The 12,238-nt window shown below is 45.6% G+C and overlaps 1 protein-coding gene and 2 long non-coding RNA genes across 6 annotated transcripts; 1 reads left to right on the forward strand and 2 right to left on the reverse strand.

Annotated features, from left to right (window-relative positions):
- Nucleotides 1–1,445: 1,445 nt before the first annotated feature.
- LOC112270933 lies at nucleotides 1,446–4,844 on the reverse strand. Its single transcript, XR_002963594.1, has 3 exons — nucleotides 4,770–4,844; nucleotides 2,427–2,492; nucleotides 1,446–1,714 (listed from the first exon to the last, which is right to left on the reverse strand). It is a non-coding gene; the product is annotated as an uncharacterized LOC112270933 (long non-coding RNA).
- Nucleotides 4,845–5,326: 482 nt separating this feature from the next.
- LOC112270932 lies at nucleotides 5,327–9,236 on the forward strand. Of its 3 annotated transcripts, none has more exons than XR_002963592.1 (3): nucleotides 5,327–8,363; nucleotides 8,600–8,654; nucleotides 8,765–9,236. It is a non-coding gene; the product is annotated as an uncharacterized LOC112270932 (long non-coding RNA). The 3 variants fall into 3 exon arrangements; XR_002963593.1 differs by having other exon boundaries at nucleotides 5,327–7,631; nucleotides 8,289–8,363; nucleotides 8,600–9,236; XR_002963591.1 differs by having other exon boundaries at nucleotides 8,600–9,236.
- Nucleotides 9,237–9,699: 463 nt separating this feature from the next.
- Nucleotides 9,700–11,869, reverse strand: LOC100830322 (probable aldo-keto reductase 1). 2 transcript variants are annotated; one of them, XM_003569321.4, is made up of 6 exons: nucleotides 11,658–11,865; nucleotides 11,175–11,549; nucleotides 10,923–11,095; nucleotides 10,712–10,808; nucleotides 10,446–10,599; nucleotides 9,700–10,133 (listed from the first exon to the last, which is right to left on the reverse strand). In XM_003569321.4, the coding sequence occupies exons 1-6, from the start codon at nucleotides 11,709–11,711 to the stop codon at nucleotides 9,958–9,960; spliced, it is 1,029 nt and encodes a 342-aa protein (XP_003569369.1). In that variant the 5' UTR covers nucleotides 11,712–11,865; the 3' UTR covers nucleotides 9,700–9,957. The 2 variants fall into 2 exon arrangements, with proteins under 2 accessions (XP_003569369.1, XP_024315380.1); XM_024459612.1 differs by having other exon boundaries at nucleotides 11,175–11,869.
- Between the last annotated feature and the right edge of the window lie 369 nt (nucleotides 11,870–12,238).

Genomic DNA, 12,238 nt, shown 5'->3' on the forward strand with positions numbered 1-12,238 from the left:
TCTTCCGGGCGGCGGCGGAGATCCGATTGGGGGGCGGCGGATCCCATTGTTGAGTTCATGTGGGAGAGACTGGAGGCGTCGAGTGGGTAGGGGGTGGGGTTAGGTTTGGGTTGTTTTAATTGCAACGCCTTTGATCCAACTCATAGATGGACCTTTTTGAATCCCACGCGTTTCGTCCAACTTACAGATGCGGGCACGGAAAGACCGGGACGGGACCAGTGAAACTTGTGCTAAGTGACCGTTGGTGGCCTGCTGAATACGAGCGAAATATGAGCTGGCCTGTGGTGAATACATGCGCGTGGGCCCATTTTTCTGGATCTCCCGACGTTAGTAGCGTCGAGGATAACGCGATGCCGGCACCTCGGCTCCTGATCCGCATTTTCGCTAAATGAGTCCCTACTCTAGGAGGCCCGTAGCCCCCGATCCCACGGGTCCGCAAGGACTCCCTATTTTTCTTTTTCCTTCGATCTACTCGTCCGTGCGCTGCTTCTTCTCCTCCCGTCATTTTCCTCGCCGGCCGCCGCCACTGGCCGTCTCGCCGACCGGCGCGTTCGTCGCGCCCCCGCCCATCCCTGTCACCAACGCCCCCGATTTCCCCAACCTCAGCCCGCTGGAGGCCCATTCGCCGCCGCCTCCCGCCGCTCCCCTCGCCTCCTCCCGCCGCTCCCCTCGCCCTGCAGAGGTGGGCGGGGTGGGCACGCCACCTACAGCTGCTCCCCTCGCGTCCTCCCGCCGACGGTGGAGCGCCGCCTGCTGCTGCGCACGGCGCCTCCTCCCGCTGCTCACCTGCGCCTGGTGAGGCTGCTGCTCACGTCCCGCCGCCTTCCATCTCCTCCCGTGGCCGGGGACCCCGCAGTTCCACCCCCTGCCCACGGCGACCTCCGCCTACCCCACCTGCTTAACGAGCACCGCCGGCTCTGGCAGCCCCCCATCTGCCCATGGTTGCTGCAGATGGTGGAGATCGAGAGGAATGGGGGAAGAGAGAGCACTGGATCGAGTATGGAGATCGAGAGGAATGGGAGAAGAAAGAAGAAATAAATAAAGAAAAGGCAACTCTCATTGACAAGTAGGACCCACATGTCATAAAGAGAACACTACTAGAAATCATGGTGAAAGCATAAAAAACTTAGGTAAAGACTTCACCTAGGGACTGCTCTAGGGAAAAAACCCTAGGTATAGTATGGTGGGTAAAGAGGACTTTAACTAGGGGCATTTTGACAATTTTAGGGGAACATTTCTTTACCTAGGGTTAAAACTCTACGGAAAGATATCACATGGGTGTTGCATATGCCATATCATCATCTTCCCCTAGAGAACTTTACCCATTAGAATCTGAAATACACCCTAGGGAACCATATTGAAATTTGTATTGACCATACATGAATTCATATTGACTGTATTTGAATTCATAATGACAATAATTCAAATATATTCAAACGGAGCCAGAAATAATAACCAGTAGACATTGCACAGAACACAAATTGTTTCGATCAATCTCACTCTTCATTCAAATAACACGTTCGTGATGTACATCCATAACAAATCAGTGAATGGCTAGAGTTTGCTATGCAGAAAAACATCACTCAACATGCCAACTGTTGTCACGATGAGAAAGCAAGTGCTCCTATTCTAGACTTGTTGAAGAAACCTCCAAACAACCCATTCTTGATTTGCAGCAGGCTAGTGGACAAACATTTGAGCTGACATTGTGTTCCTGAAAATAAGATCAAAATCATTTTAGGAGTTGGATGAATATATGTGGTAGCGTCAATATATATAAACTGGTGGTAATAAACAATATCTCATCAGCAAACTAGTAAGTGTGTACTGTTAAGCTAAAAGAAAATCTACATGTACTCCCTCTGTTCATATATGAAATATGCATGAAATGATAATTACAATTAGCTCTCCATGATTTAATTAGGCTGAGAAGATAAACTCATCAAGGCTTTGCATATGACAACCAGATTAAACTCCCGGTGTCTTTATTTCTAATTTTACAATGAACATATAGAGAAACACCATGGAATAAAAAATGAAGCTAGACAGTTCAAACATGTGGCATGACTTCAGAAAGGAAGCTAGACAGTTCAAAAATTTATAAAAAGAGAAACTAGCAGTCGGTTCATCTTAAAAAAATTGGCTGCATCCATGTACATTTACGAGTATGGATAGGGATGTACAGAGTTGGTGAGGTGGTCAACATACAATGGAATAGATTATCAGACTAAGAATGTCATTAATTATCACCACACACACGCGCACGCACGCATACACCTTGCATACACCTCTCATTACAGTAGTAGAAATATTGCTACAATATATAGCTATCCATGGATTCAACCACAACATTGTTTTCATAATGTAGAGTATTGTAGTGCATACTAAGACACAAATACAAATGAGTACAGATTAATGAAACTCACAGGGAATCGACAAATTTAAGCATGGGATGAAGCTCCAATAGTCGTTTTGAATTCCTCCCCTGAAACCTGAGATGATTATCACCAAGGGTAAGGACAAGCATAGAGATAGAATTATGCTCTAATAGATCACGTCAGACTACAGATTCTAAGCGGGGCTGTCGAATGACCTACATAATACTTGTTTTTTCTCCAAGAAAATAATCAGAGTACTTATTCATATACAACGTAATTGTGCTTGCGCAGGTAAAGCTCCAATTGCCTCAATTAAACATCTAGAAACCTGATCAAGCCAATATAAACCTCCATCCCTGTTTCATTTTATGCCTCATTAACGACCTCCATGGAGCGCATGCTTGGGCACCTTGTCATCGGCTTCTGCACACATTTTCAGAACTTACATCTATCTAGACAATGAAGCTACATGGGTTGCTATACAACTCACATCTACCTTGGAATATATAAAAAGATAGAGATTTGATATTACAGAAATTCCATAGATGGTGTGGTAATACTTCAAGGAATTGATTCATGTTATGGAATGACAAAACTAACTACCTCTAATATAACAGGTATAGGTAATCCCATTAGTAAATGATGACATAATTAGAGATAACAAATAATGCTACCTGTAATATTAGTTATATGAATATACCCAAAAAAAACCAAAAATTAGCGCAAACAGTAGCCAATAGTTTCACTTCAGAACTTGGAATAAAATATCTAATCAAAATGATGAAGGCAGTTGATGATAATATATCACTTACACTAGATCAATTAGAGGCCTCACAACACATAACTCAGCTAAGCACTCATCCATTTCTCCCAATTAATTTCAAATAGAGCGCTAATTTCTCTTCATGCTCCATGTTATATTTGAAGCTTGCTATAAACATGATTCTGCCTCAGCTCAATACACCCTCTCTATCATGATACTACCGAGACATCTTGATGAACATGCTAAGGATGGGAACCATGCAACAGAATCAAGTAATAAATCAGCTGCATGCAGAGAAGTGTTGTTTGATTACTAAGGGGGATTTCAGGTGCTGCAGCAGAGAAGGGGAGAAAGGGAGATGGGCTCACCACGCTTGAATGCGGGATGGGTGATGGCACGACGTACGCATTGCAGTGGCGGTGCCCGTGATTGTTGGTGTTGCTCCTGCTCTTGCGGAAGGAGGTGAACTGCGGGCGGCGGCCTTCGGAGCAGTGGATGTTGGACCGCGACCACAACCGCTTCAGAGCAGGAGAACGGCCAAATCCACCGGCGCCTTGCGTCCGGCCTCCTCGAGCAGCAGGGGAAGGCGGGGCCACGGCCCGCCTCCCTTGCCGCCCCGTCCGCCGGATTCGGACCCGGGATGCCCGGATCTGGAGGAGAGGAAGGGGGTTGGATCCCCCGTACCGCTGATCTGGGGATGATGGCAGCGCGAGCAGGCCGGGGAGCGGTTGGAGGAAGAAGAGAAGGGGGAGAGAAGGGAGAGGTGCAGCGATACGGAGAAAAAACGGGGAGAGAAGGGAGCTCGGTAGGGTGGCGATCCTCGTGGGATAGGTAGCGGCAGCGGTGGGCACGGCAGGGCGGGACGTCACGGGCAGGGCGGCGGTGGGCACGGCGGGGCGGGGCGGCGTGGAGGCGACTAGAGGAGAAAGAAGACAAGATTTGTTTTTTATTGAGATGGGAGGGGAGGATATTTTGTTCTCTCCCGTGGACCGTGGTGCGTTGCTGCTTCTGTCACTGTCAACTAGGCCCGAGCAAGGAAGCACGCGGAATAAAAGAAAAATCGAGCGCCAGCGAGGCGTTCTTTACCTAGGGCTCAAATTAACTCTAGGTATAATTTACTTCACATTTATTTTTGGATGCAAACTTTCTTTACCTAGAGTTACACTGTTTGCAACATTACTTTACCTAGGAAAGAGAAATGAACTCTAGGTAAAGTTTTTTGCCCTAAGGAAAACTGTGATTTCTTGTAGTGAAATAGGGCTGTGGAATAGGGAGTACTGCTGAAAATGTTTGTAAATTTTGGGGCCCTAAAATTTGATGAGAGTCCCTAGATGTAGTTTAGAGACCTAATTTAGGGGTTAGTGCTGAAGATGCTCTTACGAGTTACAAGTTACAACAGCTAAGGGACAGCTGAGCTGGAGAAATGCTAGCCTGTCATGGTGTCATACCTTCCTCACATAGCCCCTCACCAGTCACCATACCCCCCTTGGCCACTAGTCTTTACTACTCCCTCCGTTCCATAATTTTTGTCTCAAATTTGCAAAAAAATGGATGTATCTATTTTTAAAAGGTGTCTAGATACACGTAAGATTTGGACGAGAATATGGAACGGAGGGAGTACTACTTACGTTGGTCCGTCCGTTCGTCGGGCGATTCCCGGCTCAATTCCCTAAAAAAACCGATCCGCACGCCTCCTCTTCGTCCACGATGCGGCCTCCCCTCATCTCCCCTTCTCTTCCTCCTCCGCCGCCGCCAACTGCCCGGCCGCCCCCCCGTGCAGCCTCCTCTTCGAGGATGGCGCCCCTCTCTCTTGCTCTAGCCGCTGCCTCTGCTTTCTCCCTTCCTCTGCCCGCTGCAATCAAAGCCGCCGCCGCTTCCTTCTTGCGCCAGTTCCCGCCAACGACGGGCGCCTGAGGAGAGCTCCGCCGGCCTCCGCCTGCTGTCCCTGCCCCCGCCGTTCACCGCCCCCGCGCCCGCGCTCCTCCTCATCGAGCTGCCTCCGCCGCACCCACCCCCGCCCTCCTCTTCGAGGGCTGCGCCTACGCCCGCCGCCGATCACCGCTAATGGAGGGACGTCGAGCGAGTCCACCCCCACCAGCCAGGTCGCTTCCAGTGCGTCGGCGTCCGCGGCTCCGGCCACCCGCGGCGCGCGTGCGTTTTGGGGACTCGCGGTGGGAAAAAGTCTACATAACCCCGTCAACTATTGAGGCTAGAATACTTGACCCCCAAACTATGAAACCGGATTTTCTAACCCCTGAACTTTAAAAACCGGTCAAATAACCCCCTAGGCGGTTTTGAACGGTGGTTTTGCTACAGTGACGGTGGTTTTGTCTTTTTTATTTATTATCGCTGAACCTTGAAAAATCATAAAATGAAAAATCCAATTTTGTTGGATTCCACTAGATCTACACAGTGAATATATAATATAATACGCTTTAGTATAAAGTTTATTCCAATCAATTATAGAAAAGCATAGATATAAAGCTAAAAAAAAACTTTGTACTAAAGTATACAATATTATATATTCACTGTGTAGATCTATTCATGTGGAGTCCAACAAAGTTGGATTTTCTATTTTATGATTTTTCTCTGTATTAATATGATTTTAAAAAAATTCAGCGAAAATAAATAAAAAGACAAAACCACTGTCACTGTAGCAAAACCACTGTCCAAAACCTCCTGGGGGGTTATTTGACCGGTTTTACAAAGTTCAAGGGTAGAAAATCCGATTTCATAGTTCAGGGGGTGATGTAGTCTACTCTTAATAGTTGAGGGGGTTATGTAGACTTTTTCCACTCGCGGTGGTGGGGCTCGTGAAACGGCGGTTCCGGCGAGTCTTGGACATCGTGGGCAGCCCTGTGGACTGCAACCGCTCCACTACTGCAGGTTATCTCCTTCCGCATCTTCAAAAGTCCAGGTACGAGCTATGGCGGTGAGTCTGAACTTTACTTTTTTTTTTTTGAGGGATTGGACTTTACTACTCGCTGGACCACAAATGGGACCTTGAAATGCATTTTTTTTGTGTGGATCTGAAAATAGCAGTGTACTAATGTTTGGATCTGAAAATAGACTTTGTATGTAAAGATTGTTGGTTGGATCTGCCAGCAAAGAAGGAGAAGCGCAGTAACATGACATGCAGATTATTGTCTCAAAAAGTCATTGTGTAAGTGATTAGCGTATGCATTTCATTAATGAGAATTAGTGAGACCATCATGCATTATTTAGCCCTCTCTTGTGGCCGACTTTTCTTTTACATCTGCAGCCATGTCTGACCTGCATACTTTCTACTTCCTTTTGCATATTGATTTCAACAGGTTTAGTGATCACAAACAAGAAATGATCATGTCGGGTTTTATTTTTATATATGAAGCTTATATCTATCTAGATTATTTCTGCCAACTCTTCTCTGTACAAAACCAGTTGGATGTTGGTTCATTTCTATTATTTGTTCCATTTCTAAGATGGTTTACTTTGTTGATGCATTTATGGTAAATACACCATGGCATCACAAAACCAGTTGGATGTTGGCCCTTGCTTTTTAGATATTCCACATATATATTCTCAGATGTGTATTTGATGATATATTGTCTTCTACTATTCCTGAAAATAGTTGTACTCCCTATTGTGTTGTGACATATGTCTAGCAGCAACCAGGTTGGCAATGCCTATGCCACTGCTTTTGCTTATTTCTGCATCCTGTCCAAAAGTTGTATTTGGGTTACCTGATTGTTTACAATGCTCTTCAGCGTATATCGTGTTAATATATGTTCGCCATTTGAGGCTACTACATATACTGTTTATACACATAATATCCATCTGTATTGCTATCTACAAGACCTAATCTCTAGCTGTTTTCTCATAAATTTCACATATATTTTTTGTACAAAAAATGGCGCGTCTGCGACTGCCACAAAAAAAATCTACGTGCATAGAACTCAAAGAGTCTGAACATTTGGATGTGATAAATACCACATATACCAGTTTCTTCCAGTCCTATAACAGGTAAGAGCTAAAGATCAAGAACTGGGCAAGCACCTGAGAGTAGAATTAACTACAGTTACTCAAAGAGTCTGAACATTTGGATGTGATAAATATCACATATACCAGTTTCTTCCAGTCCTATAACAGGTAAGAGCTAGAGATCAAGAACTGGGCAAGCACCTGAGAGCAGAATTAAGAGTATCATCAACGGTCCGTTTCTACAGCCATTACTAAGACTTCCAACTCATCTATTTCTCACTCATGTTTTCATCTCTCTCTTAATTTAATATATTTCTTAATAGTACTTCTTGCCTTGGATCCTACATGCCATACACTATCTTTTCTTCCCTTTTCTTGGTAGGAGAGCTGGTGCCGATACTTCTGCAAGAGACTTCACGTCACATCAACCCTTTCCGTCTTCTTCCATCTTAGCAAAAACGATGACATGTACATTAAGTACCGGCTGGAGTTTCATTGTTGGAGATGCTCTAACTACAGTCCAGAGAGTAGTAAAGTCCATTCCCTAAAAAAAATTTACTAAAGTCCAGCAGGTAGTCAGTTCAGTTGAATAACAAAAGTCGCATTTTCTATTTGTTCAAATGTTGGCATGCAATCACTCATTTCTAAACCAGGACCTGGCATATGCACGCAAAACTCCAGCAAACATTCTTCAGCTGCTTTCTTCCATCGAACAGTAGATCAATCACATGCTTGTTGTTGCCTAATTTCAGTATACAGGACACTACATCTACCATATATGTTAACTTATCAATTTATCACATTACAATTGATGAGCCAATGGTAAACTGTGTCATGTACCATGAACTCGGCGACGACTCTGTTTGAAGTGACTGCTGTCTTTCACTAATGACCCGCAGTTTTACTTAACCTTAGCTATCATTTCAGGTAATATATCCATGTCCTAAATGTTTTCGAAGGAACTCCTGTTTAGTTGAACTTCATAATAGACTGTTATATGGTGTGATTGATCAACTGTTTGATGGAAGAAACTGTATACTCATCAATGTATAAAATTATTAATCATCATTGACAGAACCTTATTCTGTGTTTTAAAGAGGTCAGAGATAGATGTAACTGCTTTTTCATCTAAGAGATAAATTATCTTCTCTAATATGTTTCTTTTGATTTTGTTGCTGTTAATGAAGCATGGGAGGAACCTGTCCATTGAAGTGTGGTGGGTCTATCTTACTATCTAGATCGATGAACACGTGTAAAAAAAGGTACCTTTCAAAAGAGCTGGTTATTATGGAGTTGCATCATTCCTCCCCTACCTCTTTAATGAGAGATGCAAAATAAAAAATGAATTGAGCTAAGCGGAAAAAAAAATACTATTTCCAAAACTAGTCAATTCAATGATGACCCTCCATAGATTCACCTATATAGGCTGCGGCTAATGTTGCAAAAATAAGAGCTTGAATACCGCTTGTAAATAATCCAAGAAACATGACCGGTATAGGGACTACTAAGGGGACCCCTCTCTTTCTAGAGGATTCGCGGCATGTCAAGCCCTGGTAAGGTTCTTCGCTTTGCATCGAATTAAACCACATGCTCCACCGCTTGTGCGGGCCCCCGTCAATTCCTTTGAGTTTCATTCTTGCGATGTTTTTTTACTTGACAAAAGAGAATGCAGATCTTAAGGTTGTTTCTATGCTGTTCCTCTAGGGAAAAGTTTGTAAGTGTTTAAATAAAATCAATTTGTCCAGTATTAGCTCATGGACAGTGTCATGTATCCCTAAGGGAAGTTTATCTTTCTCAACATTGCTGAACAGAGGAGAAGCAAACAGAACATTGGGAAGGTAGGAAGATTAGGGCAGTTGGAGCCATGGAGGTGTCTCAGGACTGGATGAGCTACGGAGATGCACAATGATCGATTGGAGAGGGAGAAAGTGAGTGAAAGACTAGATTTAGGTGGAGAAATATATGTTCTAGGAAGAGAAAGAATTGGATCAATGCATAGTGATCAACAGAGAGGACTAAGTGAGAGATATACTAGCATTTGGTACATATTTGATAGAGACATGACATAGCATTGCGCTTAATTCTTAATTCGACATGTGTTCTTGAAGTACAATAATTGGATTTGTGTCATTTTATTTCTTCCGTAGCAACGCACGGGCACTCTACTAGTTTCTATATGTGTGAGAGAATAGCAAGTACCTGGAGCTCCAGCCCTGTTTTTTTTTTTCTGGAAGACGCATTACTCTGAAGGATGGGTTCTTCACCGGCAGCGCGAAGAGTCGATGTGGTTTACAGGGCTTTGATGTATCAACATGGTGTTGGTCTGTTGGAGCTCTGTAAACCGCACGACTCCTCGTGCCAGCCGAAGAACTCTTGGTGAACATGTCCAGGTTTCCATCCGTCCAACTTCAGTAAAGTTTGTCTTATCTCGCAGAGCAATTGTGGGATCTGCAGCAGTTTCTCTTCTGAAATTTTGTTCGGGATCTGCTGGAACATGTGGCTTGTGCCTGTGATATGTCCTCGGGTTAGATAGGAATCCTTTTTCTTGATATGCTTTGAATTTCTGTTTGCCACACACATTTACACCACTGTTGTTGCTGTCGCAGAAAACTGCTCTAGATAGCAATAGCACATACTCTCAGCCTTTTGTCATAGGAGCACAGTCAGAAATGAACTCTTTGCTCAAGCACATCCGTTACATGGTTTCTGAAGAGATTGCAATTATTGTTGACCCTACTAGTACATTATTTAGCACATGACATTCGCAAGATACATGCAGCACCATTCAGCACATCAAATAGAATGGCACAGCCGTTTTATCCTCACCGATCAGTGTCTCTGGAATCTCTTGTACTTTTACTTCTTTGGTGTGTCTGCATAATTCCAGGTGGTATGCGCAAAGGAAGTATACTGCCTTCCACCAGCCACATCCTCTTCGCGTATCTGGCTGCTAATTTCTTTCAGATCATCTTCTGTGAGCTTCACCTTCAAGGAGTCGATGTTGGAGTCTAGATTCTTGATCTTAGTTGTCCCTGAGAAATTGTAGAGTAGTATATTTGTTAGAGATCAAGTGCCAGTCTATTGGAGAGGAAAGGAGTTTTGACTAGTGGTGTATACTTATTTGGAATTTGGAAGCAAAAGAGAGTTCTTTTTGTGGATAAAATAGGTCGGAGGCGGCCAAACATTCTATAGTTCAATTTTGCAGTTTAGAATTAACACCAGGGCACAAACTGTATCGCAAAAGACCATATCTGAAGGAGGGTGTTAATAGTAGGAGCATGATATGTCCTTGTACCACATATTTAACGCTATCAACGACATGGGAATGGGATCACTAGATTAACCTGGTATCGGAACCACATCATCCCCTTGATGCAGGACCCAAGCTAGAGCTAGCTGAGCAGGGCTGCACCGGTGCTTCTCGGCTAGCTGTTCCATTTTCAGATAAAGAAGCTTGTTCTTCTCCAGATTCTCAGCAGAAAACCGTGGATGCCCTTTCTGAAAGAAAGAAAGAAAGAAAAAAGCATTATAGAAGGGTTCAAGCCTTGGGTGCACGTACAGAAGAATTGATGCTGCAGATTAAGAAGCAACGGATCGCATTTGGCAGTACCAGACTAGATTCAGCAGACACTTGCTGTGTGACTCCTCTTCCGCCAAAGAACCCACGGGCAATGGGGCTGTACGGAACGATTCCAATCCCCAATTCTCTGGTGTCCACAGAGCACAAGAATCAGTTCAATTGACCAGGTGCTGTATTATTAATCATGGATTCATGGAAGTTACTTCGCAAGAAGGAGGAACTCCGAATGTGTGGAGCTGACCTGCAGAGCGGCACGATCTGGGGCTCGATGTCGCGAGCCCAGAGAGACCACTCCATCTGCACGGCGGTGATGGGGTGCACGGCGTGGGCGCGCCTGATGGTGTCCGGGCTCGCCTCCGATAGCCCGATGTACTTGACCCTCCCCTCCTCCACCAGCTTCTTCAGCTCGCCGATCTGCACAGCAATTGAGTCACACACCAATCGAATTCAGAGGAAAGAAAGGAAGAAAGGTTGGGAAGAGAAGCCGGCCGACCGTGTCCTCGATGGGGATGGTGGTGTCGACGCGGTGCTGGTAGTAGAGGTCGATGTGGTCGAGGCCGAGGCGGCGCAGGCTGGCCTCGCAGCAGGCGCGCACGTACTCCGGCCGGCCGCACACGGTGCTCTTGCCGGCGGCGGCGTCCCGCTGGATCCCGAACTTGGTGGCCACCTGCACCTGCTCCCGCGGCAGCTGCTTCAGCGCCTTGCCGAGGAGGATCTCGTTGGCGTGGGGCCCGTAGACGTCGGAGGTGTCGAAGAAGGTGACGCCGCGGCGGAAGGCGTGCGCGATGACGGCCACGCCGGCGTCGTCGTCCAGCGGGGTGTTGTACGCGCCCGTCAGGCCCATGCACCCGAACCCCAGCTTCGACACCTGATCGATTTCCGTCGGATCATTCGTTTCGATCGATTCAGCACGCAGCAGACGCGAATTATCAGATGATTGAATCGGGGGAGAAGAAGGCAAGAGAATAAAATTCACCTGCAGTCCCTGGGTGCCGAGCCTGACACGAGGAATCAACGGGGTTTGCTCCATGGCGGCGCCTCGCACGGCTTGCAGGAACAGCAGCAGCAGTGAAGGAAGGGACGGCGCTAGCTGATGAGTGATGACTGACGAGTCACTGACTGATTTACAAACACACACACACACACACAAAAAGACGAGTCGCTGACTTGGACATCGAAACAAACGGAAGCGGGCGTGACGTGAGTACTACCGATGATATTTGTAGCGTCAGGATTTTGTTTCTTGGGCACGATTCATGCCACGCTAATAGCTGGACAAACGCCGGAGCCGTGGTCACCGGCTGACCGGCTGATGGCTGATGGCACTTCAGAGCATGTGAAAACGAGGGCTCGCCAACCCTGTAAAGTATTTATTTTCTTTCTTTTATCTAGGTAAACTTGTGTGAAGCATGAAAGGCTGACAAATCAGCTTCTGGTGAAGTTTGGTATGGCGTGTTTATATTAGTAGTTCCGTTAAACTTTGCTGGGTGATGAATAGCCAAGGCGTTATTCATCAATCGTCGTCTCTCTCGTCATCCTTCAACCTTCATCAATCGT

This window comes from Brachypodium distachyon, chromosome 2, assembly GCF_000005505.3.
Source record: "Brachypodium distachyon strain Bd21 chromosome 2, Brachypodium_distachyon_v3.0, whole genome shotgun sequence".
Taxonomy (NCBI): Eukaryota; Viridiplantae; Streptophyta; class Magnoliopsida; order Poales; family Poaceae; genus Brachypodium; species Brachypodium distachyon.